The sequence below is a fragment of the Balaenoptera musculus genome, chromosome 6 (genome assembly GCF_009873245.2).
Source record: "Balaenoptera musculus isolate JJ_BM4_2016_0621 chromosome 6, mBalMus1.pri.v3, whole genome shotgun sequence".
Classification (NCBI taxonomy): Eukaryota; Metazoa; Chordata; class Mammalia; order Artiodactyla; family Balaenopteridae; genus Balaenoptera; species Balaenoptera musculus.
This window is the reverse complement of record NC_045790.1, coordinates 1,227,261-1,251,527: the sequence shown is the minus strand read 5'-3', so window position 1 is coordinate 1,251,527 and position 24,267 is coordinate 1,227,261. Positions and strand designations below refer to the sequence as shown.

Here is a 24,267-nt window from a genome sequence, read left to right as displayed (position 1 = left end):
ATTCTTAGACCAGCCAGAAGAACCTAGATGGATAGAGGAAAGTTTCTTCCTCCCTGACAGGGTTACTATTTGTACTTATTTCCCTCTGCTAAATAACTATAGTAACATTTTCCAAAACCATTTCTATCTTTGAAGCATTCAAGTTACTCCAAATCAGTATTATTATATATAAGAAAAAGACCAAGTCCACTAAATCAAGAAATCAGCTCCTTGAAGGAAGACTTTGCATATCTGTACATGGTCACCCTATCATGCAGTGTCTGGAATAACACAGAATAAGGGCTGCTGGGGACTGAGATCTCTAGGAGCTTCTACTGGCAATTAAGTTGCTGTATGTTCAGTTGTGACCGTGTTTGCACCAAAAATTCCCATTTCAAAACCAGTAATTGACATGTCATTGAGAGTTCACAAATCTGACCCTTTTTTGCTTTGAAAGGACTACTGTACTCACTATGAATATTTGCTTTTTTAATTTTTTTTTTATGAGTTACATGCTTGATTAAACACACAGTAGTCGGTAAACAGGTGATGAAAGGTACACAGAAGGTGTGTGGCCCCAGGTGCCAGTGTCTCTATCTTTCAGCACCCTTGTCTGTTTTTTTATTTACCCTTTAAAACAACATTTTGAGACTGGCAACTAAATGAAAGCTTGGCAGAATGTGTACATATATTCAGTATCTCTCAAGAATTGAACAATAATGCAAGCAGATTAATATTGTAGTGATGACAAGAACACAAGAGTCATCCAACTATAAAATACAATAGGATTCATATATTTTTTAAACCATTACTAATGCACATTTCTAAGAACAATGTGTCTGCTGGGGTTAAAGTGCTTTTTGTTAGTAACTTGAAAACATATTTCTGCCATGCTATCAATTCTCACTCATTTAAAAATAAAGTAGTACAAATATTGCAATTGAGAGATAGGATGATAAAATACATTGATATTCAGTTGCTTTATTACAGACTGCCAGAAAATAAAGATGAAAAGACAATCCAAAGTAGCCTGTGAGTGAAATTGATTCCCACTTTCTCCGTAACAGGACAATGTAAAACATGGTATCTTATGCACAAATAGCCTAGAATTACTTTTGTGTTTTGTACGTGATACATGTCACAGTCTGTTAACATTTTATTTTCCTGGTTCCTTTGAGCATAATTACCAGAATGTCTGAAGGATATACATCAAAGTATAATAGAGAAAGAATATAGTCACAACTCCGTGTTGTGATAAGATGGGATGCTGGCGAAGAAGATGGGTCTTAAGAAGCAGTCTTTTCTACTCCCTGGATGAGAAAGGCATGTCCGCAAACTATAAGCAGAGTTTTAGGAATTCCTGGAGGCAATTCGAAAGAGGCTGAGGCAGGGAGATTGACAGCGTGAACTCTGAAAGACTTAAAAATATTCCCATAATCCTTTCTTTTTTGGTGAATGATTACAAGGAATTTGTGCTGATAGCAGAAATCTGTGGTAGATAAGGGCTGGGTGTTGGTCTAGAGGTGGTGCTCCAGTAATGAAAAATCAACCAGTAACGCCCTCTAAATGGTGTCTCTCTCTGTCTGCTTTCCCCATTTCCCCTCATCCCAGGAGCGCGTGACTCATTAAAATCACTCTGAGCCTCATTGCTCCAACATCATTTCTTCAGTCTTTAACCTCATGACTTAACAAAAGAAGTACAGTTTTTGAAAGTGATTTGTGATAATCCAATGGCATTCTTCTTGTACTGTTTAAATGGGTTGATTAATTCGAAAAAATTAAAATATCATCAACCATATTTTTTCTGTTTCTTGGGTTTTACGACCCTCAGTGCTGTTTACATTTGCAGCGGGTTCTGGCTTTGCCATAATGCTTATTGAAATGAGCACAATGTATTAATGTGAGTAGACGTATAACGTCAAAATCTGGAAACCTCTAGCATTTAAAAGAAGTCAGCATTTCCAGAGAGGTATGTTAGAAAGGTGTCGTATCTTCCATAGACCCTGTGATCCGTATACTGTAAGCACTTTGGAAAATGGAAATGACCCTACACATTGAAGCCTTCTTCTTCTTCTTCCCATCATGGTAAATACTCTAAGAACTGGTAAACCAGGACCAAAAGCTTGTTCACAAGCTCCTCTTTAATGTTTTTACCTCCTACTCTCACTCACTCCAGGATGATGATGGCTCCTACACCATCATCAATGTGTCAGTAGAATGCATGTTTTTGACGATCATTCTCACTGCTGTGTCCCCAAGACATAGAAGCTAGAGCAAAGATAGGAGCAGGGGACCAGGTAGGAGGCTATTGCATGAAGTCGGCAAATGATGATATTGCTGGCGTGGACCGGGGCAGTTGGAGAGGGAGTGATGAGAGGTGGTCATATAGTGAATACTGTGAATGTGTAGAGCCAGAAGGTTTTGCTGATGGATCATTTGTAAGGTATGAGAGAGACAGAGGAATCAGGGATAACTCCAATTTTTAAGTTTTTACTTTTTTTTTCCCCCTTTGACCTAAAAGGAGGATAGAGTTTTCACTTCCTGTGTAGGCACCTGGTTATACGAATCTGGGGTTTGGGCATAGATGCTGGGTTGAGGTACATATTCAAAGAAGACTCTGTGTGTACGTTGTAATTAAAACCGTCAGATTGGGTGCAATGACCAAAGGAGTGGCTATAAGTTGGAAAGAGAAAAGTTTCCAGAATTTAGCCCTGGAGCTTTCCTGGCAAAGGAGACTGTGTCAGACCACACTCATATCTAGCAAGAAAAGGCATGAGAGTCGGGTATGGGGTCAGGAACATGGAGGTCGCTGCTTACCTCTGTCGGACCCTTCAGGCGGAGGGGCTTTGGGTGAAAGCCCAGTTAGGATGGAGGCAGAGAGATTTGGAGGAAAGGAATTGGATACAATGAGTTCAATATGTTGTAATGAGGCCTTTTGCCATAAAAAAGAGAATTCGGCAATGACTGATGGGGGAAGTAGGATTGTGAAATTTTTTAGCATGGTAGAAACTATTTATAAGTAAATGTTATGCTGAGTTTAAGGGAATATATTTCCACCCATGAAACTTTTGATGTTATTCAAATTTATGCATAAATGTTACAAATAATCACACACACATATATGAATATACATATATATATGTCTCTATGAACATGTGTGGGAACAATCACACACATATATATGAATACACATATATATGTATCTATGAATATGTGTAATGGGTGCAAACTCAACCTCCCTTCCGGAAGCAGTGTATCGGGCTGTTGAAAGCCAGGGCTTTTGCATTAGTTGGGTTCAGGCTTTGGCACAAGTACTTAATAAAGCTGTTAATAATAGTTCACCTTTCCAGGTGCTATTTATGCTCCTGGTCTTCTTGGTGTTTTACCTGCCACTTAATTCTCAAGAGACTCTTCTAATACAGGTGCTATGATAACACCCATTTTACAGGTAGGAAAGTTGAGATGCAGAAAGATTGAGTACATTGTCCTCAGTCATGGATCCTCAGGGTAAAGCTGGCCCTGAGTGCTTGTTAAATTATTATTCTACAGTCATGTTTGCCCAGCCCTTACCACAAAAGCAATCTATAGCTGTTAAAGGGGAGTTATAAAATTTTAACAAACATGCTTACATATCACAACTAGGAAAAAGTGACTGCATTTAATTTTCCAATCTAATACGTATTAGTTCAACAGAAGCTTCAGTTAAAGTGGAGGCCCTAACCAGTATGATTCATAACTTTTGTTGAATCCTAGCCTGTAAAGTTCAGACAATGCAGTCTTGTGATAGTAAAAAGCAATCTACAGTATGAATAACCTTTTATTAATATTTGTTCAGTAAGTCGTATTGCAGATAAGCAATCAAAATCAGATTTCTTGGTTGGAATGTTTCTCCCAGGAATCCCTTTCAATAGGAAAAATGCTTTTAAATCAGCTATACTCCAATAAAAATTAAAAAAGTAAAGATCTTGCCTCTCAACAGCTTCTGCCTCCACGGGAGGTCTGCTCAGCCTGCAGTCCCTCCTGGATTGAAAGCCTGGAATTTGCTTCTGATTTACTGAGTGTCTGCCTTCATCACCTGCCATGCACACCTAAGCAGCAGCGCAGTTACTTCATATTAGTTGGGCTAAAATGCAGGATGTCTTGCTGCCCATGCTGGATGTTGCCTCAGTTGCTGATGTTGGACTGTTCTTGAGTCATTCTGGGGGCACATTTATGAGTAAGAGCATCTTTGTGAAGATACTGGTGCCCATTTTGTCTCTTAATTGGGCTCAGAAAGGATCTGCTCTTTCCTTCATAACGTAAAGTCTATATTATGTAGGATAATCACACTTAGGCGTGTTTGACCTCTTTCTGCTGGGAAAATTATTTAACTTCTCTAAGCCTCAGTATATTCATATGGAAAATGGGGATGATAATACTTTCCTTGAAGATTGTGAAGCCTAAAAATAATACATGTAAAACCACTGAGCAGAGAGTATCTGGAGCCTCCAAGAAGAATGGCAAAACCCTTGCATGTTCAATGGTATTTTTGTAAGAAGATTTTCTGTGACTATTAAATTAGACAAGGGACACAAAGCTCCTGAAGTTTAGTAGAGACTCAGGAAATTTTAATAGTAATAGTTTCTCTCTATGTAATAGAGAATGTTAATTCACGTTCTGAATATGCATTCCATATGTTATATTGCTTGTGATACGCCTCTGCTTAACTTTTTTCTGTTAGTCAATAAATATGGTAGAAATAGGAAAGCTGTCAAAAGGAAAGGAAAAGGAATAGGACTAAAGTTTCCTTAGAGGCAAAAAAGGAAGTGTGTAACCCAATAAAGAAATCTATAGTAAATATAATGCTTCTGTACAAAAAAGGGAGGATCAGTTGATGGCAAAACAGGACAACAGCAGCCAACAATTTCACTAGAAGAATCAGGGCAATATATTTGGAAGAGGCAGTATATTTTAGTGGCTAAGAGCTTGAGTTACAATGACAGAGAGATACCTGGTTTAGATCCTGGCTTGGGCAAGGTTTTTTAACACTGCAGTGAAATTTCCTCCACTCCAAGAAGTAAATTATAATAACATCTTCCTGAAGGGGGATTTATATCTGGCCAATAAATAAATCAAAGCAATTCCAGGCTTGCCTAAATCATTTAATTAAGTCTTGCTTTCAATAGACAATTTTACAGCTAAGCACATAGTAAAATACTTGCGTGCGTCAAGGGTAAATTTACCATCCCAATGTAACTCACTTAAATTACCTTAATCATTGAGGATCATCTAACTCCATAATTCTAGCAAGTAATTTTAAAGGAGTGCATATGCTTATTTCTTATAGAAATATAACTACCTTTCTATAATTCTTGCCTCTTGCTTGATTTATATTTAAATTTTCTAGATTTTGTAACTGACATAACACATTACTTTGGTGTTCTCAGAAATAGTCATGCATTTATACCAAGGGGGTAAATTCAGATGTCATGTATATTGAATCAGAACTGCTGAGCAGAGAGCCTGGGGGTCTGTTTTTAAGAAGCCACCCAGTCAGTAATTATCTGCACTGTGATATGAGGACTTGGGCTTTCCTGCCCATGGAAGAGCTTATCTTTTGCTTAAGGACGCCAGACCCAGAATGGAGATTAAACAGACGAACTTAACATCAAATATTGGTCTCTTTAATACCAAATTTTTACCAATTGGACCATATATCTTAAGAATATAAATGATTGCTCTAAAATATAATAATATTGATTATGTAAAACCATTTTATCATCAAAACTTGCTGAGATAATACATAAAACCTAACATCTGTCCCTGAAATAGCTGATCAAAATACTTAAAGTGAATTTTCAGGTTTGCTCCAATCCAGCTTTTTAATCTCTAATGTTTTTTTCTTTTTTAATCTCTGGTATTCTTTATCTGCTCCAGAAGCATGGCAAATCATTGCATTTCTTTAAAAGCTTGTTATCATTGGTAACTTTTAATAATCCCTGAAATATAATTTAAATATTCTATAAATGTTTATTTCGATACATTGGCATATAAATGTTAATATAAAAACCATACATGGCACACAGAATATAGTATTAATTACTTCCAAATAATTATACTTGAATGAATAGAAAGGGAGAAAATTTCTATTCATTCAAGTACAATTATTTGGAAGTAATAATTGGGAGAAAGCAACCTGATTGTTACAAACTAAATCATTTACAGTACTGGCCTAAATTACCTAATGACTTTTATTTCTGTAATGAAATGTAACTGCCTCACAATTAATAAGACAAAAAAGTACGTTTCAACTGCAAATGAGATCCTGAAATCTCAAGATAAAATTAAGATTCTTGAGCCAACAGTGATGGAAAGTAGCCGTATTTTAGGTCCTCATTCAATATTTGAAAAACAATATAAGTAAATAAAATTTTCTAGGAATTAATACTTTGTAAATGAGTAACATTATTTTTGTGCCAAAGTTTAACCAAATAGTTATGCTGTATTTTTTGCATAAAAATTTTGCATTAAAAATGAAAGGCTTCCTGAAAGCATATTTCATAATACAGATTTCTAAAATATCATCATCAACACACAACACATTTATGTGTAATTTCCAAGACCATGTGAAATGGATATCTTTTCTAACAATGTATATTTAGATAACTGTCTATGTAGGCTCTTCCAAAGTTCGTGGACTATTAGAGCAATTGGGTCAAAATGATTTGGACAAGGAAGAAAAGTAAAATGACTAAACTGAGTTTTGCATTTGCTTAAATTCAACAGATAATTAGTCAAAAATGAACTGTACTTTCTGAAGATACCATAGATTTACAATAAAAATTAACAATCGAGTTTATTTTTAGTTCCTTATAGAAAATAAATATGGAGACAAAAAAATCTTGTTATAACTTCAGTTAGAATTCTGAGTCAGGTTACTTAAGAAAGTAGGCGTCACTAAATTGCCTCTACAGAACAATACATTACTTCAAAATTAGCACGAATTTGACATTTAATAGTATTAACTTTGTTTAATGGTTACACTGAGCATCTACTAATTAAAACTTTAATGAAGATAAATTAGAACACCAATATTTCCTGTTGAAAATGTCAAGTCCTGCAAATGAAATTTTATAAACAAGGTTCAAATCTCAAAGGACTGGAAAGTTTTACAGAAATAGCCATTATACTTACATAGTCTCCACAGAACATGTTGCTGATAGTGTTTAACTTCAGAGCAGTTCAAAAGGTCTTTGGTATGTGGTCAGATGAATAGACTTGTTTCACTGTGTCGCTAGAACAAAGTGAAGTTCACTGTTCAGTCCAATTTAAATATGTCCACTGTCCACCTCAGTTTCTCAGGCAAGAAAACGAAGGGTCAGTTCTGGACACAGCAGGTCTCGAGACACAGCATTTATACTTAGCTATCAGTCACAGGTGAGTAGGCAGAATTTGTGCACAAAACAAATAGAACCAGTAGCCTAGCCCCTGGCCCCATGTTGATATAAGAAACATAAATTAGCGAACCAATGAAAGAAGTGTAATCTTTTGAGAAAGCTGGTGACTTGTGGAAAGTAGGTTGATTAACCACGAAGTTAATGATTTATTTTCTGCTTTGTCGTTTTTTAACACCCAGACTCTTTCAGGTACTCAGGCCCCTAGCTTCATGCTTGAAGTTGGTAGATTTTATGTGCATCTACACCATTCTCTAAATATTTTGAACTATTATGTATCCCGTCATATGTTAAAAAATAATTGATTTAGGACAGAATTGATTACCCAGCAGGAAAAGTCTTTGGAGAAGTCATATACGCACCATCATTTTCACACTTTTATATATATATTATTTTAATATTTAACTTTATTACCTTTTAAGGAAACAAAATTTAAAAATACTTTCAACACCCAATATATTGTTAGGAAATATCTATAATCATAAGTTTCATACATTATTCCAAAAATCACACAATAAATATGTATTATATCGTTTTACTGCTACTTGCCATTTAGGGAACAATACAGTGTTCATTTAGTCTATAAAATTTTTAAAAGATTTTGAAGACAAATTAGGGATAAGTTATTCTTGGTTGAAGGAACAGAGAGGATTATAAGCATTAACTGATCATCCATAACTCTAGGACCACTTTCCCCCAAATAAATCTGATGTTAAAATATGAAAAAATCATTAAGCAGGATGTTTTAATGTATATATTATGAACAGAAAAATGTCTGATTTCTGCAGAGTTCAATTTATAATAGAATATGATTAACTTAATAATATACTTAGTACTATGAAAGATGTAAAGAAGCGTGCCTGCTTTCAAGGAAGTTAAAATCTAGTAAGTCATACTATGTACATATATGTGTGTGTATGCACATCTGTCTTTGTGTCTGAATTTGATTCTTGTGTTTTTTCTGTGTAGATTTAGAGAGCATATGGTAATTACTAAATAATAGTTATATGTATAGGATTCAGAATTTTAAAACAAATTTATGATTATTTTCTTTTTATGATTATTTTCAAAGGTTGTGTGATTTATGGCTTTGATTATAGACTCAGTGTGACAATGTGAAATAAAAATTGTCAAAAAATTTGAAGCAAACATATGTTCTTTAAATAGCAGATAATTGAGAGAAAAGAGATTTGATAATATTCCCTAATTTCCTGCCAAACAATTATTACTTACTGTTTATTTTTATTCATCATTATTTTATGATTTAGCTTTTTTTTTAAAAAAAATGTACCCAGTTTAAACTATAATGTCTGGGATTTCTTTTATAATAGTTCCTGCAAATAAAGGCTTGGGAGATATTAATCCAGTATGGAAAAGTCTTGAAAACTGTTCAGAAGATAGAAGTCCATTAAATAATTCTATTTTTTATGCTTTTGAACATTTTCATAGTAAAATTTTAAACATTTTGCATTTAACTTATTTACTCATATTTAACTATGCTTTGAGTATCTGCTGTATGAAAAGTAATAAATGCTAACAATACTTGAGCTTTCACTCTCTATGAGACACTGTTTCACTTGAATTTACCTGTATAAATAAATTTAATCCTCACAACAACTCTACGGGCTAGGTACTGTTATCACCCATATTTCAGTGGGGAGAGCACTGAGGTACTGTGTAGTCAGAAAATGTGCCGAAGATCACACTCTTAAAAGGAGTAGAAATTTCAGCCTTGACAGTCCAGTGTCAGGACTTATAACCTCACTCTCTATGCTGTGCAGGTACTCTGTGAACCTCAGTCTCTGTGCTGTGCAGGTACTCTGTGAATAAAGCAAGACAACTGTTAAAAAGAAAAAAATTTAAAAAGCACATTTCTTGATTCAAAGGATTTATATTTTGATAGGTGGATAAAATTAATAGAATACAAGATGAGAAGCAGTAGGTGCCGTGAGCAAGTTACATAAGACGTTGTGGACAATTCCATGAGAGGCAAGTTCTTTTAGGCTGCAAGTAAATCCAGAAGCCTTCCCAGATGAAGTAGCATTTGAAATGTAGCTTAGAGATGGAAAGAGAGCCTTCCAGGTACGGAAACCCAGAAACTAGCACTCACACGGATAGGGTAGGGAGGTGGAGGTCATGAAATGTGTACTATAATTGTATCAATTCTAAATCTGACTCTGAATAGTTAGTTATATATGGCCAACAATAAAATGCATTTTTTTCTGCTTCATTTTTTGGAGTTAAAATTCAACGTGATAGGCTCAAAGGAGAAGTATTAGCAGCATCCAATATCTTGGAATGAATATGTCCCCTGGTCATAAATCAGTACATCCTGGATCAGAGAGGATCACATCTTTTTAGCCAAATCAGTCTAAAAATACAGAATGACTTCTAGGCCAAGAAGACATGATCCTAACCTATCAAAGTTAATAATTTGTTTAAAAAAATAATGTGGATGAATTCAAAGGCAGGTGGGTCAGTAAGTAAAGCATAGACAAGTGGGGCAAGGATTGGTGGCACCCACGTAATAATTACATACTTAGATGGCACATCGGCCCAAGTACCAGGCATGTGGGGTCTTTTGCTAAGTGCAAATGCACTTATGCTTGTGGTAGATGGTATTATTGTTCACAAGGATTCACTCTCTTCACTTCTGTTATATGGTGTGTATTACTTTTATGCCCCGTCGATTTGGGGTTTGGTCGTGTGCCCTGCTTCAGCTAGTGGAATATGAGCAGGCAATTTGATAGGACATCTGAGCACAAACTTTTAGACACATTGTAACTTTCTGTCCCTCTTTGCAAAAATAGTGTGTGCCAGAATAGAAGAAGCTTAAATGAGAGGCCAGGAGAGCAGCCTCTTAGATCTGCCTGAGCTAACTAACGCAGTCTCAGTTTTGGCAATAGTCGTCCTAGTCTCAACATTGACTTTACGATTTTTATCTTCTGATAACTATTCAGCAGCGATCTTCTAGATGAAATTTGAATGCCTATGTAGTGCGCCATACCAAACAAGCATTTAATCCTCCTGAGTGTCTAATTTCATATTATTCATTCAATTTATTAGCAAATATTTATTAGGCAGCTAACGTGTGCCTGGAGATGCACTGGGTGCTTGCGGTACTTCATTGAACAAGACAAAGATCCCTGCCTTGTCGTGCTTTTATTTCTTAATGAATAATTTGGAATTTTTATTTTATATGTGATTCAAAAAAGTGCAATTAATGTATGTTGTTTGATGCAGGCTTATGCATACTCGTGTACAATGATACTCCCCCTTGAGCAGTACTAACTGCCGGCAACATCGTAAGAAGGCAGCTCTAAATAGCACAGGTTTCCTTCCCGTTAGGCAGTGGTCTTCAAACCATTTGGCATCAGTGAATTTTGAAAAACTATGTACCTCTTTATCCTTTTAAAAATGTGGCATGTAAACACTTTAATTCAAGATGAGATAGTTGCAGGTTGGTTTTTAGTCTTCCAAAAGCATTCAGTGAGATCCAAAACCCAGAGCAATTCACCGCCCACAATCATTCACATAAAAATGTGCGACAAGACTGTGTTTAACGGTTGAATATTTAGCATCTTCCCTCTCTCTCTCTCTGAACCCCTATTTCCATTTTGTTTCCCTTATGTTTATCATGAGGTGATTTATGTTTGAATATCTTTTGAATATCTTTTGAGGTCACCTTATCATTTATTTACAAATTATGTATATACATTTTTTTCTCTAATCTTGCCTGTAGTGATTTCTATTTTTATTTACATCTGGAAGCCACTGGCTCTTTTCCATGAATCTTTGCTAATTTTCATAAGTAACTTTAATATAAATTATCTACAAGTAACTGTATACGTTTAAAGTGTATTATTTGGTGGGTTTTGAAGGTGTACGCATCTGTGAAACTAAATCCACAGTCAGGGTTCAGGTCATTTCCACCAGCCGTGATGTTTTCCCACCTCCCTCCTGAAGTTTCTTCCCCCATCCAGGAAACCTCTTGCCCCAGGAAACCACTGGTCTGTCTTCTGCAGCTATAGATTAGTTTGCTTTACCTAGAATTTCATATAAATAGAATCATATGACGTGTACTCATTTTTTCAGCATATTTTTGAGATTCATTTATATTGTGTGTATATCAAGAGCTCCTTTCTATTTATTTATTGCTGAGTAATATTCCATTGTATGGATATACTACATATTATCTACCCACTTACCTGATAATTATCTGCTGTTATAAATAAAAATGCCTTCATGCCAACACTTGACATTATCATCTTTTAAAATTTTAGTCATCTAATTGTGTAGTTATATCACATTGTGATTCTAATGTGCAAATTCTTTTTGACTAAGAATACAGAATATCTTTTCATACACTAAATGGCCATTTTTACATCTTCTTATATAAATTGTTCAGATCTTGTATCCATTTTCCAACTGAGTTGATGGTTTTAGTGTTGAGTTTCAAGAGATCTTTGTACATTCTAAATACACATTCCTCATCAGCTGTGATTTACAAATTCTTGCTCTCAGTGTATGCCTTGTCTTTTCATTTGTGAAATGGTGTCTTACGACAGGAAAGACTTCTTTGTTTATTTTTAATAATTGGAAAAAGTCCAATTAATAATTTTTAACTCATATTTTTTTTACTCTAAAAGATTTTTGCCTACTTCAATGTCACAAGGTTTCTTTTAGAAGTTTATAGTTATATCTCTTATGATATACATGATCAGTACTCAAATTTGTATGGTATAAAGTAGAAGTCATGTCTCATCTTTTTCCCCATAGGGAAACTCAGTTGTTACAGCACAATTTGTTTAAAAGATTTTCTTTTCTCCATTGATTTATCCTGGCACTTTGGTCAAACGTTATTTTACCATATATGTGTGGGTCTAGTACTGACTCTATATTATGCTCCATTGCTCTAAATCAGTGATCTTTCACCAGTACCACACTGTCTTAATGAATAACTGTACTCTATAATAAGTATGGAAATCAAGTAATGTGAGTTCTCCAACTTTACTGGTGTCCCCCTCTGCCACCCCTTCCTTCTCCTCCTCGTCCTCTTCATCCTCCTTTAATTGCTTTGGCTTCTGTAAGTTATTTCCATTATTTTATGAGTTTTAAAACAGCTTGTCAGGCTTCCCTGGTGGCGCAGTGATTGAGAATCTGCCTGCCAATGCAGGGGACATGGGTTCGAGCCCTGGTCCGGGAAGATCCCACATGCCGCGGAGCAACTAGGCCCGTGAGCCACAACTACTGAGCCTGCGCGTCTGGAGCCTGTGCTCCCAACAAGAGAGGCCACGATAGTGAGAGGCCCGCGCACTGCGATGAAGAGTGGCCCCCCCTTGCCGCAACTAGAGAAAGCCCTCGCACAGAAATGAAGACCCAACACAGCCAAAAATAAAATAAATAAATAAATTAAAAAATTTATTAAAAAAAAAAAAACAGCTTGTCAGTTTCTTTAAAAAAGCCTGCTGGAAGCTTGACTGAGATTGCACTGAACTTATATTGGGTGGGCAAAAAGGTTTTTTCCAGTAGAATGGCTCTAGTAGCAGTTAGTTGTCTTTAACTTCATTTGAAACAATTTCGTTAGATTGTATGTGACAGCTGTCACATCAGCGTGCATTTAAAAAAAGACTTATCAAAATTGGTGAATTTTTGTGTAGCCATTTTAATATTGAAGATGGAAGAAAAAAAGTAACATTTTTGGCATATTATGCTTGATTATTTCAAGAAAGGTGAAAATGCAACTGAAACACACAAAAAAAGATTTATGCAGTGTATGGAGAAGGTGCTGTGACTGATCGAACATGTCAGAAGTGGTTTGTGAAGTTTTGTGCTGGAGATTTCTCGCTGGACAATGCTCCACGGTTGGGTAGACCAGTTGAAGTTGATAGAGATCAAATCGAGACATTAATTGAGAATAATCAACGTTATACCATGTGGGAGAGAGCCGACATACTCCAAATATCCAAATCAACCATTGAAAATCATTTGCACCAGCTTGGTTATGTGAATTGCTTTGATGTTTGGGTTCCACATAAGTTCAGTGAAAAAAACCTCTTGACAGTATTTCCGCATGATATTCTCTACTTAAATGTAACGAAAACATTCTGCTTTAAAAAAAATTGTGACGGGCAATGAAAAGTGGATACTGTACAACAATATGGAATGGAAGAGATCGTGGGGCAAGTGAAATAAACCACCACCAACCACACCAAAGGCTGGTCTTCATCTGAAGAAGGTGATGTTGTGTATATGGTGGGATTGGAAGGGAGTCCTCTATTATGAGCTCCTTCTGGAAAACCAAACGATTAATTCCAAAAAGTACTGCTCCCAGTTAGACCAACTGAAAGCAGCACTAGATGAAAAGCGTACAGAATTAGTCAAGAGAAAATGCATAATCTTCCATCAGGTTAACGCAAGACCCCATGATTCTTTGATGACCAGGCAAAAGCTGCTACAGCTTGGCTGAGAAGTTCTGATTCATCTGCCATATTCACCAGACATTGCACCTTCATATTTTCATTTATTTTGGTGTTAAAAAATTCTCTTTTTTTTTTTAGTTTATTTTTATTTATTTATTTATTTATTTTTCAATTTTTGAATTTTATTTATTTTTTTATACAGCAGGTTCTTATTAGTCATCAATTTTATACACATCAGTGTATACAGGTCAATCCCAATGGCCCAATTCAGCACACCACTATCCCCATCCCCCCACAGCTTTCCCCCCTTGGTGTCCATATGTTTGTTCTCTACATCTGTGTCTCTATTTCTGCCCTGCAAACCGGTTCATCTGTACCATTTTTCTAGGTTCCTCATACATGCGTTAATATACGATATTTGTTTTTCTCTTTCTAATTTCCTTCACTCTGTATGACAGTCTCTAGATCCATCCACGTCTCAACAAATGACTCAGTTTCGTTCCTTTTTATGGCTGAGTAATATTCCATTGTATATACGTACCACAACTTCTTTATCCATTCGTCTGGCAATGGGCATTTAGGTTGCTTCCATGACCTGGCTATTGTAAATAGTGCTGTAATGAACATTGGGGTGCATGTGTCTTTTTGAATTATGGTTTTCTCTGGGTGTATGCCCAGTAGTGGGATTGCTGGATCATATGGTAATTCTATTTTTAGTTCTTTAAGGAACCTCCATAGTGTTCTCCATAGTGGCTGTATCAATTGACATTCCCACCAACAGTGCAAGAGGGTTCCCTTTTATCCACACCCTCTCCAGCATTTGTTGTTTGTAGATTTTCTGATGATGGCCATTCTGACTGGTGTGAGGTGATACCTCATTGTAGTTTTGATTTGCATTTCTCTAATAATTAGTGATGTTGAGCAGCCTTTCATGTGCTTCTTGGCCATCTGTATGTCTTCTTTGGAGAAATGTCTATTTAGGTCTTCTGCCCATTTTTGGATTAGGCTGTTTGTTTCTTTAATATTGAGCTGCATGAGCTGTTTATATATTTTGGAGATTAATCCTTTGTCTGTTGATTCGTTTGCAAATATTTTCTCCCATTCTGAGGGTTGTCTTTTCATCTTGTTTATGGTTTCCTTTGCTGTGCAAAAGCTTTTAAGTTTCATTAGGTTCCATTTGTTTATTTTTGTTTTTATTTCCATTACTCTAGGAGGTGGATCAAAAAAGATCTTGCTGTGATTTGTGTCAAAGAGTGTTCTTTCTATGTTTTCCTCTAAGAGTTTTTTAGTGTCCAGTCTTACATTTAGGTCTCTAATCCATTTTGAGTTTATTTTTGTGTATGGTGTTAGGGAGTGTTCTAATTTCATTCCTTTCCATGTAGCTGTCCAGTTTTCCCAGCACCACTTATTGAAGAGACTGTCTTTTCTCCACTGTATATTCTTGCCTCCTTTGTCGTAGATTAGTTGACCATAGGTGCGTGGGTTTATCTCTGGGCTTTCTATCTTGTTCCATTGATCTATGTTTCTGTTTTTGTGCCAGTACCATATTGTCTTGATTTCTGTAGCTTTGTAGGATAGTCTGAAGTCAGGGAGTCTGATTCTTCCAGCTCCATTTTTTTCCCTCAAGACTGCTTTGGCTATTCGGGGTCTTTTGTGTCTCCATACAAATTTTAAGATATTTTGTTCTAGTTCCGTAAAAAATGCCATTGGTAATTTGATAGGGATTGCATTGAATCTGTGGATTGCTTTGGGTAGTATAGTCATTTTCACAATATTGATTCTTCCAATCCAAGAACATGGTATATCTTTCCATCTGTTGGTATCATCTTTAATTTCTTTCATCAGGGTCTTATAGTTTTCTGCATACAGGTCTTTTGTCTCCCTAGGTAGGTTTATTCCTAGGTATTTTATTCCTTTTGTTGCAATGGTAAATGGGAGTGTTTCCTTAATTTCTCTTTCAGATTTTTCATCATTAGTGTATAGGAATGCTAGAGATTTCTGTGCATTAATTTTGTATCCTGCAACTTTACCAAATTCATTGATTAGCTCTAGTAGTTTTCTGGTGGCATTTTTAGGATTCTCTATGTACAGTATCCTGTCATCTGAAAACAGTGACAGTTTTACTTCTTCTTTTCCAATTTGTATTCATTTTATTTCTTTTTCTTCTCTGATTGCCGTGGCTAGGACTTCCAAAACTATGTTGAATGATAGTGGTGAGAGTGGACATCCTTGTCTTGTTCCTGATCTTAGAGGAAATGCATTCAGTTTTTCACCATTGAGAATGAAGTTTGCTGTGGGTTTGTCGTATATGGCCTTTATGATGTTGAGGTAGGTTCCCTCTATGTGCACTTTCTGGAGAGTTTTTATCATAAGTGGGTGTTGAATTTTGTCAAAAGCTTTTTCTGCATCTATTGAGATGATCATATGGTTTTTATTCTTCAATTTGTTAATATGGTGTATCACATTGATTGATTTGCGTATACTGTAGAATCCTTGCATCCCTGGGATAAATCCCACTTGATCATGGTGTATGATCCTTTTAATGTGTTGATGGACTCTGTTTGCTAGTATTTTGTTGAGGATTTTTGCATCTATATTCATGAGTGATATTGGTCTGTAATTTTCTTTTTTTATAGTATCTTTGTCTGGTTTTGGTATCAGGGTGATGGTGGCCTCGTAGAATGAGTTTGGGAGTGTTCCTTCTTCTGCAATGTTTTGGAAGAGTTTGAGAAGGATGGGTGTTAGCTCTTCTCTAAATGTTTGACAGAATTCACCTGTGAAACCATCTGGTCCTGGACTTTTGTTTGTTGGAAGATTTTTAATCACAGTTTCCATTTCATTACTTGTGATTGGTCTGTTCATATTTTCTATTTCTTCCTGGTTCAGTCTTGGAAGGTTGTACCTTTCTAAGAATTTGTCCATTTCTTCCAGGTTGTCCATTTTATTGGCATAGAGTTGCTTGTAGTAGTCTCTTAGGGTGCTTTGTATTTCTGCGGTGTCTGTTGTAACTTCTCCTTTTTCATTTCTAATTTTATTGATTTGAGTCCTCTCCCTCTTTTTCTTGATGAGTCTGGCTAATGGTTTATCAATTTTGTTTATCTTCTCAAAGAACCAGCTTTTAGTTTTATTGATCTTTGCTATTTTTTTCTTTGTTTCTATTTATTTCTGCTCTGATCTTTATTATTTCTTTCCTTCTTCTTCCTTTGGGTTTTGTTTGTTCTTCTTTCTCTAGTTCCTTTAGGTGTAGGGTTAGATTGTTTACTTGAGATTTTTCTTGTTTCTTGAGGTAGGCTTGTATAGCTATAAACTTCCCTCTTAGAACTGCTTTTGCTGCATCCCATAGGTTTTGGATCATCATGTTTTTGTTGTCATTTGTCTCTAAGTATTTTTTGATTTCCTCTTTGATTTGTTCCGTGATCTCTTGGTTATTTAGTAATGTACTGTTTAGTCTCCATGTGTTTGTGTTTTTTACATTTTTCCCCTGTAACTGATTTCTAATCTCATAGCGTTGTGGTCAGAAAAGATGCTTGATATGATTTCAATTTTCTTAAATTTACTGAGGCTTGATTTGTGACCCATGATGTGATCTATCCTGGCGAATGTTCCGTGCGCACTTGAGAAGAAAGTGTAATCTGCTGATTTTGGATGGAATGTCCTATAAATATCAATTAAATCTATCTAGTGTATTGTGTGATTTAAAGCTTGTGTTTCCTTATTTATTTTCATTTTGGATGATCTGTCCATTGGTGTAAGTGAGGTGTTAAAGTCCCCCACTATTATTGTGTTACTGTCGATTTCCTCTTTTATAGCTGTTAGCAGTTGCCTTATATATTGAGGTGCTCCTATGTTGGGTGCATATATATTTATAATTGTTATATCTTCTTCTTGGACTGATCCCTTGATCATTATGTAATGTCCTTCCTTGTCTCTTGTAACATTCTTTATTTTAAAGTCTATTTTATCTGATATGAGTATAGCTACTCCAGCTTTCTTTTGATTTCCTTTTGCGTGGAATATCTTTTTCCATCCCCTCACTTTCAGACTGTATGTGTCCCTAGGTCTCAAGTGGGTGTCTTGTAGACAGCATCTCGATGGGTCTTGTTTTTGTATCCATTCAGTAAGCCTGTGTCTTTTGGTTGAAGCATTTAATCCATTCACGTTTAAGTTAATTATCGATTATGTATGTTCCTATGACCATTTTCTTAATTGTTTTGGGTTTGTTTTTGTAGGTCCTTTTCTTCTCTTGTGTTTCCCACTTAGAGAAGTTCCTTTAGCATTTGTGGTAGAGCTGGTTTGGTGGTGCTGAATTCTCTTAGCTTTTGCTTGTCTGTAAAGCTTTTGATTTCTCCATCAAATCTGAATGAGATCCTTGCTGGGCAGAGTAATCTTGGTTGTAGTTTCTTCCCTTTCATCACTTTAAGTATATCATGCCACTCCCTTCTGGCTTGTAGAGTTTCTGCTGAGAAATCAGCTGTTAACCTTATGGGAGTTCCCTTGTATGTTATTTGTTATTTTTCCCTTCTGCTTTCAAGAATTTTTCTTTGTCTTTAATTTTTGCCAATTTGATTACTATGTGTCTCGACATTTTTCTCCTTGGGTTTATCCTGTATGGGACTCTCTGCGCTTCCTGGACTTGGGTGGCTATTTCCTTTCCCATGTTAGGGAAGTTTTCGACTATAATCCCTTCAAAAGTTTTCTCTGGTCCTTTCTCTCTCTCTCTTCCTTCTGGGACTCCTATAATGCGAATGTTGTTGCGTTTAATGTTGTCCCAGAGGCCTCTTAGGCTGCCTTCATTTCTTTTCATTCTTTTTTCTTTATTCAGTTCCACAGCAGTGAATTCCAGCATTCTGTCTTCCACGTCACTTATCCGGTCTCCTGCCTCAGTTATTCTGCTATTGATTCCTTCTAGTGTAGTTTTCATTTCAGTTATTGTATTGTTCATCTCTGTTTGTTTGTTCTTTAATTCTTCTAGGTCTTTGTTAAACATTTCTTGCATCTTCTCGATCTTTGCCTCCATTCTTTTTCCGAGGTCCTGCATCATCTTCACTATCATTATTCTGAATTCTTTTTCTGGAAGGTTGCCCATCTCCACTTCACTTAGTTGTTTTTCTGGGGTTTTATCTTGTTCCTTCATCTGGTACATAGCCTTCTGCCTTTTCATCTTGTCTGTCTTTCTGTGAATGTGGTTTTTGTTCCATAGGCTGCAGGATTTTAGTTCTTCTTGCTTCTGCTGTCTGCCCCCTTTAGAAAATTCTCTTAATGGAAAAAATTTCAATTCCCTGGAAGACTGTAAAAGGCACCTGGAACAGTTCTTTGCTCAAAACAATAAAAAGTTTTGGGAATATGGAATTATGAAGTTGCCTGAAAAATGGCAGAATGTAGTGGAAAAAAGGGTGATTATGATGTTCAATAAAGCTCTTGGTGAAAATGAAAAATGTGTCTTTTATTTTTACTTAAAAACCGAAGGCACTTTTTGGCCAACACAATAGATTCATTTGGAGGAAAAATAGTTTCTTTAAAAATATGTAATCTTCTGATTCATGAACGTAGTGTATTTCTCAATTTATTAAACTCTACTTTCTTTCATGAGTATTTATTGTTTTCTCTGCATTTATTTAAAATTTTTCTGAAATAACACATTTTATAATTCCATGAAAATCATATTGTATTTGTTATTTAAATTTACAATTATTTAGTAATCATAATTGGGTATACTACTGATTTGTGATATTTACATTTAACTCTGTGACTTTGCTAAGCTGTCTTGTTAGTTTCTGCAGCTCTTTTGTAAATATTTTAGGGTATTCTACAAATACAGTCAGGCCAGTTTGAAAGAAAAAACAGTTTCACCCCTTCCTCTCCAATCTGTGTGTCTTTTTAAATATTTGATTTTGTTATTTTATTGGGTAGGAATTTAGTATAATGTGGAATAAATGAGAGAGCTGGCATCCTAACTGTTCATGAGTCTTAGAGGGAAGCACTTAGTTTTTCTTCATTAAATACATTATTAGCTTATTGGTCTTTAATAGATTTCTTTTTAATTTGAGGAAGTCTCTTTCTAGTCATAGTTTACTAGCAGATTCTTTTTTTCATCATGAATGATTAGTGGATTTTTAAAATTTCTTTTTCTGAAACTATTAAGATAATCAAATGGATTGTTTCTTTTTTTTGAAATTGCAGTATAGTTGATTTACAATGTTGTGCCTATCTGCTGTACATCAAAGTGACTCAGTTACACACATATATACATTCTTTTTTTAAATATTCTTTTCCATTATGGTTTATCCCAGGAGATTGGATACAGTTCCCTGTGCTCTACAGTAGGACTTTGTTGTTTTTCCATTCTATATGTAATAGTTTGCATCTGCTAATCCCAAACTCCCAGTCCATCCCTCCCCTCCCGCTTGGCAACCACAAGTCTGATCTCTGTGTCTGTGAGTCTGTTTCTGTTTCGTAGATAGCTTCATTTTTGTCCTATTTTAGATTCCACATATAAGTGATATCATACGGTATTTGTCTTTCTCTGTCTGACCTACTTCACTTAGCATGATAATCTCTAGTTGCACTCATGTTGCTGAAAATGGCATTATTTCATTCTTTTTTATGGCTGAGTAGTATTCCATCGTATATACATACCACATCTTCTTTACCCATTCATCTGTTGGTGGACATTTATGTTGTTTCCATGTTTTGGCTATTGTGAATAGTGCTGCTATGAACATTGGGGTGCATGTATATTTTTGAATTACAGTTTTGTCCAAATATATGCCCAGGAGTGGGATAGCTGGATCATATGGTAGTTCTGTTTTTAGTTTTCTGAGGAACCTCCATATTGTTCTCCATAGTGGCTGCACAAACTTACATACCCACCAACAGTGTAGGAGGGTTCCCTTTTTTTTTTTTAACATCTTTATTGGAGTATAATTGCTTTACAATGGTATGTAAGTTTCTGCTTTATAACAAAGTGAATCAGCTATACATATACATATATCCCCATATCTCCTCCCTCTTGCCTCTCCCTCCCACCCTCCCTATCCCACCCCTCTAGGTGGTCACAGAGCACCAAGCTGATCTCCCTGTGCTATGCGGGTGCTTCCCACTAGCTATCTATTTTACATTTGGTAGTATATATAAGTCCATTTCACTCTCTCACTTCGTACCAGCTTACCCTTCCCTTTCCCCCTGTCCTCAAGTCCATTCTCTACATCTGTGTCTTTATTCCTGTCTTGCCCCTGTGTTCTTCAGAACCATTTTTTTTTTTTTTTAGATTCCATATGTATGTGTTAACATACGGTATTTGTTTTTCTCTGACTTACTTCACTCTGTTTGACAGACTCTGGGTCCATCCACCTCACTACAAATAACTCAATTTCGTTTCTTTTTATGGCTAATATTCCATTGTATATATGTGCCACATCTTCTTTATCCATTCATCTGTCGATGGACACTTAGGTTGCTTCCATGTCCTGGCTATTGTAAATAGTGCTGCAGTAAACACGTGGTACATGACTCTTTTTGAATTATGGTTTTCTCAGGGTATATGCCCAGTAGTGGGATTGCTGGATCGTATGGTAGTTCTATTTTTAGTTTTTTAAGGAACCTCCATACTGTTCTCCATAGTGGTTGTATCAATTGACATTCCCACCAACAGTGCAAGAGGGTTCCCTTTTCTCTACACCCTCTCCAGCATTTATTGTTTGTAGATTTTTTGATGATGGCCATTCTGACTGGTGTGAGTTGATACCTCATTGTAGTTTTGATTTGCATTTCTCTAATGATTAGTGATGTTGAGCATCCTTTCATGTGTTTGTTGGCAATCTGTATATCTTCTTTGGAGAAATGTATATTTAGGTCTTCTGCCCAGTTTTGGATTGGGTTGTTTGTTTTTTTGATATTGAGCTGCATGAGCTGTTTATATATTTTGGAGATTAATCCTTTGTCAGTTGCTTCATTTGCAAATATTTTTTCCCATTCTGAGGGTTGTCTTTTCATCTTGTTTATGTTTTCCTTTGCTGTGCAAAAGCTTTTAAGTTTCATTAGGTCCCATTTGTTTATTTTTGTTTTTATTTCCATTTCTCTAGGAGCTGGGTCAAAAAGGATCTTGCTGTAACTTATGTCATAGAGTGTTCTGCATATGTTTTCCTCTAAGAGTTTTATAGTGTCTGGCCTTACATTTAGGTCTTGAATCCATTTTGAGTTTATTTTTGTGTATGGTGTTAGGGAGCGTTCTAATTTCATTCTTTTCCATGTAGCTGTCCAGTTTTCCCAGCACCACTTATTGAAGAGGCTGTCTTTTCTCCATTGTATATTCTTGTCTCCTTTATCAAAAATAAGGTGACCATATGTGAATGGGTTTAACCCTGGGCTGTCTATCCTGTTCCATTGATCTATATTTCTGTTTTTGTGCCAGTACCATACTGTCTTGATTACTGTAGCTTTGTAGTAGAGTCTGAAGTCTGGGAGCCTGATTCCTCCAGCTCCGTTTTTCTTTCTCAAGATTGCTTTGGGTGTTCGGAGTCTTTTGTGTTTCCATACAAATTGTGAAATTTTTTGTTCTAGTTCTGTGAAAAATGCCAGTGGTAGTTTGATAGGGATTGCACTGAATCTGTAGATTGCTTTGGGTAGTATAGTCAGTTTCACAATATTGATTCTTCCAATCCAAGAACATAGTATATCTCTCCATCTGTTTGTATCACCTTTAATTTCTTTCATCAGTGTCTTATAGTTTTCTGCATGCAGGTCTTTTGTCTCCATAGCTAGGTTTATTCCTAGGCGTTTTATTCTTTTTGTTGCAATGGTAAATGGGAGTGTTTCCTTAATTTCTCTTTCAGATTTTTCATCATTAGTGTATAGGAATGCAAGAGATTTCTGTGCATTAATTTTGTATCCTGCTACTTTACCAAATTCATTGATTAGCTCTAGTAGTTTTCTGGTAGTCTCTAGGATTCTCTATGTATAGTATCATGTCATCTGCAAACAGTGACAGCTTTACATCTTCTTTCCGATTTGGATTCCTTTCATTTCTTTTTCTTCTCTGATTGCTGTGGCTAAAACTTCCAATACTATGTTGAATAATAGTGACGAGAGTGGACAACCTTGTCTTGTTCCTAATCTTAGTGGAAATGGTTTCGGTTTTTCACCATTGAGAACATACTATTTGTTATTTGTAAACTTTTTAATGATACCCATTCTGACAGGTGGGTGGTACCTCACTGTAGTTTTGATGTGCCTTTCTCTAATAGTTAGTGATGTTGAGCATCTTTTCATGTGCCTACTGGCCATGTGTATGTCTTCTTTGGAGAAATGTCTATTTAGGTCTTCTGCCCATTTTTCAGTTGGGTTGTTTGTTTTTTTGTTGTCGAGTTATATGAGCTGATTGTATATTTTGGAGATTAAGCCCTTGTCGGTCACATCATTTCCAAGTACTTTCTCCCATTCCATAAGTTGTCTTTTATGTTTGTTTGTTTGTTTTATGGTTTCCTTTGCTGTACAAAAGCTTGTAAGTTTGATTAGGTCGTATTTGTTTATTTTTGTTTTTATTTCTATTGCCTTGGGAGACTGACCTAGGAAAACATTGGTATGATTTATGTTAGAGAATGTGTTGCCTACGCTCTCTTCTAGGAGTTTTATGGATTGTTTTTTATCTTATTAGTTTGGTGAGTTATATTAATTTATTTTGAATGCTAAATTAACATGTATTCCTGGAAGAACCTCTGCTTGGCCATTATACATTATATTTTTAATATATTGTTGAATTTGCTAATGTTCTCTTTAAAAAATTACATCTAATATTCATAACGGATATGATATTTGTATCTTCTTTTTTATAATGCTTTGTCTAGCTTTGTTATCAGAGTAATAGTGGCCTCATAAAATGTGATGGGAAGGATTTCTTTTTCTTCTATTTTCAACAGAATTTTAATACCATTTGTGTAATATTAACATTATTTCTTTAATATTTGATTGATTTCATCTGTGAAACCCAACTTGTCTGGAATTCTTGGTAAAGTTTTTTTTTTTATAGATATAATGTTAAAACTATTCAAATTTCTATTTCTTCTTATGTTCAAATGTTTATAATAGGGGATTAGGAGTGTTCTTCCCTAAATTCATGTGTGGGCCCACTTAGAATCAGTTTCTATTGACTCTCTTCCTGGATTTGTGTCATACTTTGCTGTTTCTTGGAATGGCTAAAATTTTTAAAAAAATTTCCAGCTGCTATTCCAATCATAAACTCTCATTTCTGGTACTTTGCCCGTGTAAAACTATATTTTGTTTGTTTGTTTGTTTTTGTTTTTATTGAGTTATAGTTGATTTACAGTGTTGTGTTAGTTTCACGTATACAGTACAGTGATTCAGTTGTGTGTGTGTGTGTGTGTATTCTTTTTCATATTCTTTTCCATTACGGTTTATTACAGGATACTGAATATAGT

General features: G+C 35.6%; 1 protein-coding gene across 1 annotated transcript in view; it reads right to left on the bottom strand.

Moving 5' to 3' along the window:
* The window catches only part of ANXA10 (annexin A10), a 67,114-nt gene extending 59,778 nt beyond the window's left edge, over positions 1-7,336 (bottom strand). The window contains exon 1 of the mRNA XM_036856255.1: positions 7,153-7,336. Coding sequence (XP_036712150.1) covers positions 7,153-7,170 — 18 coding nt within the window. The 5' untranslated portion in view covers positions 7,171-7,336. The remainder of the gene's footprint in view (positions 1-7,152) is intronic.
* Positions 7,337-24,267: the final 16,931 nt, after the last annotated feature.